Below are 6,802 nucleotides of genomic sequence, written 5' to 3'. Positions count from 1 at the left end.
CCTTCAAAGGAGCCCCTGCCCCAGCCCATGTGGACTGGGAGCTCCTGGTCCGTCCTGCTCCTTACACAGGCTCGTGCTCACCCTTGACCTCAAGGCCCCCTCCCTACAGCCTCTGTACCACAGGACGTTCTACTCTGTCCTTCAAGGCTCGGCTTAAATTCCAGCCTCCACAAAGCCTTCACTGTGCTCTCCAGCTAGGAGGGGATCCTGCCCTTCTCTTTACTCCAAGAGCCACTAGCATATAAAACTGACTTGGCACTTAGCCCACACACCTGCTATGAAATGTTTATGCCCTGGTTCTGCTATTAGACTTTACAATCTCAAATCTTATGCAACACCTGCCAAAGTTTCCCACACTGGTTGGTTTCTAAACACTTGTTGAAGGATCAAAAATAATGATTATTGTCATAGGGCAACATCTGTAGTAACTGTTAAATGAGAAACTATTTTGTTCTGTAAGCCTTCATCTTAAGTGAGAATAACCACACAATTGGAAGAGTGTAGTCAATGTCACTGAACTGTGCATGTAGAAATTTTTGAAATGGTGTATCTTTGGCCAAATGTATTTTCACCAAAAAAAAGGTTGAGAAGTTAGACGGTTAATATGTTGTGGGGTTTTAACCAATGTCATAAAACAACATGTGTACTACTGTTTCATGAGAAACTATTTGTTCTGTAAGCCTTCACCTGAAGTACAATAAGAAAAAAAAAAATGATTATTTCATCTGACATCTTTTAGCTTTCTCCGATCCTAATTCCAAATCACGGGACATTGTTTTCCTAAGACAAGAAATGCCATCTCACGTGTAAAGTTCCATCTCATGTGTAAAGTTCCTTATGTATATAGACGTGGAACAAAAACAGTAAAAGAGATTCTGATCAGGACTCAGCCACTAGCAGACCTACCTCCCACTGAGGGTAGTCGTGCTGCTTCAGGGGGCCCTTGTGTGTGCCTGGGAGCACAACCAGACAGCCATTATTCCGATCAATGTGCTCCATAGCCGTCCAAGCACACACAATGGTATTGCTGGGCCGGAAGGGGAAATAGTGCAGGTCCTGGTGTAGGGGATGGCGGGAAGTCTTATTTCCTGAAATGGAGACTGGTATTAAAAGAAGCTCAAGGAATAAAATATGGCATATACATACCAAAAACCCCAAACTAAACCCATTGCCGTCGAGTCAATTCTGACTCATGGCGACCCCATGTGTTACACAGTAGTGTTCCATAGGGTTTTCTTGGCTGTAATCTTTACGGAAGCAGATCTCCTGGCCTTTCTTCCCCAGCACCCCTGAGTGGGTTCAAACAACCAACCTTTCGGTTAGTAGCCGAGAGCAAACTATTTACGCCGGAGACCTCGTATATACATGCAATGGAAAACTACTCAGCCATAAGGAAAATGAAATTTTGATACATGCTACAACATGGGTGAACCTTGAAAACAAATGCTGAGTGAAATAAGCCAGACACAAAGGACAAATACTGTATGATCCCACTTGTATGAAATATCTAGAATAGACAAATGCATAGAGATACAACAAGTATACTAGTGGTTACCAGGGACTGGGGGGAAAGGAGAATGGGGAGTTATTACTTAAGTAGTACTGAGTTTCTGTTTGGGGTGATGAAAAAGTTTTGGAAACAAATAGGGGTGATGGAGCACAACATTGTGATTATAATGCCACTGAATTGTACATTTGAAAATGGTTAAAATGGCAAATTTTATGTTGCATATATTTTACCACAATAAAAAATAAAATAAAACTCGAATCTCAGAATTCTTATCCTCTGCCTGAAAAACCATTACAACGTACCCCTGCAAAAACCAAACAAATGAAACAACACTATAGAAAATCAGCCTCAATAGATACGCTCTAAACTGGAAAATCAAATCAACAAGGCAGCTCCAAATCCTAAACTTTCTTCTGGGTTACTGGTCAGCTGAGCACTTACGCGCACTATTTTGCAGCAAGCTGTATAAGATGTCATCACCACTGTTGCCCTTTGTCCCTTTGTAACTCAGCGTTTAGCACAGTGCCTGGCACGCAGTCGGTATCAAAAGAGTTTAATTAGATTGAAGAGTGCAGTATAGAGTCAAATTTGAGGTTCCCTAACAGCCTTCTAGAGGTGCCCTGGTGGCGTAGTGGTTAGAAGTTAGGCTGCTAACCAAAAGGTCTGCAGCTGGAATCCACGAGGCGCTCCTTGGAAACCCTACGGGGAAGTTCTGCTCTGTCTTATAGTGACACTGTGAGTCAGAATCGACTGGATGGCAACGGGTTTGGTGGTTTGTTTTTTTTTTAAAAAATAGGCTTCTAAGAAGACCTGGTGGTGCAGTGGTTAAGCACTTGGCTGCTAACCCAAAGGTCAGTAGTTAGAACCCACCAGCCGCTTCGCAGGAGAAGGATATGGCAGTCTGCTTTAGTAAAGATTTGACAGCCTTGGAAACCCTATACGGTAGTTCTACTCTGCCCTTTAGGGTCGTTATGAGTCAGAATTCGACTCGTGGCAATGGGATTTTTGGTTTAATAGCCTTCTAAGTAGCCCTGGTGGCACAATGGTTAAAGTGCTGGGCTCTAAGGGAAACAATGGCAGTTTAAATATACCTACTAGTAGCTGTTAGGGTGAAAAGACCTAGCGATCTGCTCCTGTAAAGACTACAGCCTAGGAAACCCTATGGGCTTCCTATAGGGTTTGTCCTATAGGGTCATTATGAATTGGAATCGACTCAATGGCACAAAACAATTGCCTTCTAGGGTGCCTGGGTGTTGCAAATGGTTATGTGCTTGGCTGCTAACTGAAATGTTGGAGGTGACTTGGAAGAAAGGCCTGGTGATTTACTTCTGAAAAATCAGCCATGGAAAACCCTATGGAGCATAGTTCTACTCTGACACACACAGGGTCACCATGAGTCAGAATCTACTCTACAGCAACTGGTACTGGTTAACAGGCTTCTAAGTGGCTGAGGCACACACACCAAAAAAGCTGCCAAGAGGTTTTTTCCACAGAACTACAGGCATCCTGTGTACAACCACTGCATAGAGCCACTATGACCACGGTTACATTTTCCCCTGATTTTCTTCTCTGAACCTGGTTCTGGGGGCCACCTGCTCTGTCCAGGGAAGCCACCCAGGGAGGGGGAGACTTGGTAATGCTGAGCCACAGGCCTATCACATAAACCTCTCCCAGCCATGAGGGTGAAGAAAAAGTACAAAAAGATAAAGGACTCTATAATGGCTGATTTGGAGCCCTGGTGGCGCAGTGGTTAAGAGCTTGCTGCTAACCAAAAGGCAGGCAGTTCAAATCCACCAGCCACTCCTTGGAAACTCAATGGTGTAGTTCTACTCTGTCCCATAGGGTCACTATGAGTTGGAATCAACTCAACGGCAACGAGTTTTTTTTTTTTTTTTTTTTGTAATGGCTGATTCATTGCTGTTAGTATAGCAGAATTTATCAAAATGTGGTCCAAGAGCCACATGCACTAGAATCTCTCAGGGTGCTTATTTAAATGCAATTTCCTGGGCTATAACTTCTGAATCAATCTCTCTGAGAATGAGGCTAAAAGTCTGCATTTTTCCCAATGACCGGCCTGACAGGGAATACAACAGAAAGTCCCTGACAGAGCAGGAGAAAAGTGGGGTGCAGAACTCAAATTCTAGGAAAAAAAACAAGACTTAATGGTTTAACTGAGACTGGAGGGACCCCAGAACACATGGCCCCCAGACTTTCCATTAGCCCAGAACTGAAACCATTCCCGAAGCCAACTCTTCAGACAAAGATTAGACCAGACTATGGGACATAAAATGATAGTCGTGAACAGAATGCTTCTTAGCTCAAGTAGATACATGAGACTAAATGGGCAGCTCCTGTCCAGAGGTGAGATGAGAAGGCAAAAAGGGACAGGGGCTGGTTGAATGGACACTGGAAATCTAGGATGGAAAGGAGGAGTGTGCTGTCACATTATAGGAAGAGCAGCTAGGGTCACATAGCAATGTGTGCATAAATTTTGTATGAGAAACTGACTTGAACTATAAACTTTCACTTAAAGCACAATTAAAAAAAATTTTTTAAAAAGTCTGCATTTTCCTAAGCGCATGAAACTTTATGAACCGCTATAGTATGTGGTTTTAATAATAGGTTTAATTTTGTAAGTAATAGTAATACCCTTCAAGTCAGGAATGAAAAATTCACACTATCATGGGTAAGAATGGTTAATAAGTCTTAGAAATGTTGAATAACAGGAGCTAATGATATATGAGGAGTCCATGGGTGGTGCCAATGGTTAGTGCATTCGGCTGCTAATTGAAAGGTTGGAGGTTCAAGTCCACCCAGAGGCACCTCAGAAGAAAGGCCTGGTGATCTGCTTCCAAAAATCAGCCACTGAGAACTCTATATGGAGCACAGTTCTGCTCTGAAATACGTAAGTTTACCACAAGTTGAAATCAACTTGACGGCTGTTGGTTACTGGTTATAATATATGGACAATAATGTTTATACTGCATTTTTTGAGAAGCCAATTGCCTGAACATTTATCAATAGCCCTACAGATAACATCTGAAATCACTGTTACTCTTCAGCATTGTTAACACGTAAGCTATTCTGACTTACAAAAAAATACATATACTCACTTATCCAAAGTTTGACAGATACACTTACAGCTGTGTTAGAACACCAACCTTACACACTCTAATTAAACAGGTTTCTCCTGTCTCTCCCTAATAAATAAGAGCCCTTTACCAGTATCTGGAAGCTTGTTTAACAGCATTGTATGCATGGCCATAATATTGGGTCCAGTGAAGCACTCCACGTATTTCAGAATCTAAAAAGAAAAAAAGAAAAGAAAAATATCTCAAGGGAAATCAGAGGGATAGGCAAATAGCACAGTCTTAAAGTTCAACTATCCATACAAGAACTGAAATCAAAATGGCAATAGTTTCAAAACAATCGGTAATTCACAATACTGCAAACAAATCGTGAGAAATTCAGCAACTGGAAATCATTAGAAATCTAATAGTGCTGTGTCTTAGTTATCTAGTGCTGCTATAACAGAAATACCACAAGTGGAAGCCTTTAACAAACAGAAATTTGTTCTTTCACAGTTTAGGAGGCTAGAAGTCCAAATTCAGGGTGCCCGCTCCAAGGGAAGGCTTCCTTTGTCAGTTCTGGTGTAAGGGTCTTGTCGTCAATTGCCCACTGGCCTAGGAATTTCTCAGCACAGGGATCCTGGGTCCAGAGGCTTCACTCTGGTCCCAGCGCTTCTTTCTTGGTGGCATGAGGTCCTTCTCCTCTCTGCTTGCTTATCTCTTTTATATCTCAAAAGAGACTCACTCAAGAGACAACCTAATTCTGTAGATTGAGTCCTGCCTCATTAGCATAACTGCCTCTAATCCTGCCTCATTTACATCATAGATGTTAGGATTTACAACACACAGGAGGATCACATCAGATCACAAAATGGTAGACAACCACACAATACTGGGAATCATGGCCTAGCCAAGTTGACACACATTTTAGGGGGACAAAATTCAATCCATAACATGTGTTACAGCACTCTGAGTTAAATAGGCTTTATTAAGCCAGCTGGACATCTAATCATTTCTTCTATCAGAAGGATGTGATTGTCTATGACATTTCAACTGAAAGGACAGGAACAGCTCTTCAACGAAAGAGAGAGAGGGGCTGCTCAGTGAGAAGGCTGTTTCCTCCTCCTTCATGGAGACCCCTCATAAAAAGAGACCATGGAAGGGCCCAACACTATTGGCAGCTGTCATGAGCAGCCCAGAAGAAAGCAGAACAGCAGCTCACAGGATGCTTCACAATCAGTGTAGCCATTCATTCAATAACTCTTTACTGAGGTCTGATCCCTGGATGATGCAAACAGTTAATGTTGCTAATCAACAAGTTGGAGGTTTGAGTCTACCCAGAGGCACCTCAGAAGAAAGGCCTGGTGATCTCCTTCTGAAAAATTAGCCACTGAAAACTCTGTGGCACCAGTCCTGATGTGACACACACAGGGTCACCATGAGTCTGAATCGACTCAATGGCAAAAGGTTTGGTTTTTATGAACCAAGCAGAGTGACAGGAAGTGGGGACAAAACAGTGAACAAGATAGGCAGGTCCTTGCCCTCATGGAGTTTATAGTCTGGTGGGAAGAAAGATGTTAAACAAATCCATGACATGGGTAATTGTAATTGAAACACATGCTCTGACGAAGAATGAGCTGCAATGAGAGCATGTAAGAGAGGGCTGACTTAGTCACGGGGTCTGGGATTTGGAGTGACCTCTCACACATCTAACCCAGCTCAGGAAGGGGTAGAAAGCAGAAAGGATTCAAAATGGAATGCCCATTACATGTCCAGGGCTTTATATATAAGCCCATTGAAGCCTCACAATGATTGTATTTTTACGCAAATAATGCATGTGTAATACTTTTTTTCTCCGACTGCGCCCTACCCCACCAAGATATTTTCATAAGCTCACTATACTAATTATTGCTTCCATTATATACACAAATAATTGCCCCATTATATACACAAATAAACCTGAGGCTAATAAGTTGCCAAAGTCAGTTAAATGAAAAAGATGGTATTCAAACTTAGATTCTGCCTGACTCTAAAAAATGAGGCACATTCTGGAGGTTCTGGCAAAATGGCGTTCTAGGCAGAAGCACCACGCCGTCCCTCCACAGCAAAGATTCAAAAAACTAAGCCGAACAGAGAATACAACAATCCTGAAACCCTAAAACATCAAATGAAGAGATAAAGAACTCAGCCAAGCACCAAATGGAGTGAGAAAACTGACAGAGAA

General features: G+C 42.4%; 1 protein-coding gene across 1 annotated transcript in view; it reads right to left on the bottom strand.

Annotated features, from left to right (window-relative positions):
- PHYH (phytanoyl-CoA 2-hydroxylase) overlaps positions 1 to 6,802 on the bottom strand; it is a 50,786-nt gene that overhangs the window by 28,211 nt on the left and 15,773 nt on the right. Inside the window, exons 5-6 of the mRNA XM_023734356.1 lie at positions 4,733 to 4,814; positions 907 to 1,088 (exon numbers count right to left, since the gene is read on the bottom strand). Of these exons, the coding sequence (XP_023590124.1) occupies positions 907 to 1,088; positions 4,733 to 4,814 (264 nt within the window). The remainder of the gene's footprint in view (positions 1 to 906; positions 1,089 to 4,732; positions 4,815 to 6,802) is intronic.

The sequence above is a fragment of the Trichechus manatus genome, unplaced genomic scaffold (assembly GCF_000243295.1).
Source record: "Trichechus manatus latirostris isolate Lorelei unplaced genomic scaffold, TriManLat1.0 scaffold00067, whole genome shotgun sequence".
NCBI lineage: Eukaryota > Metazoa > Chordata > Mammalia > Sirenia > Trichechidae > Trichechus > Trichechus manatus.
The sequence above is the reverse complement of the archived record's forward strand: the minus strand, read 5'-3'. Positions and strand labels throughout refer to the sequence as shown.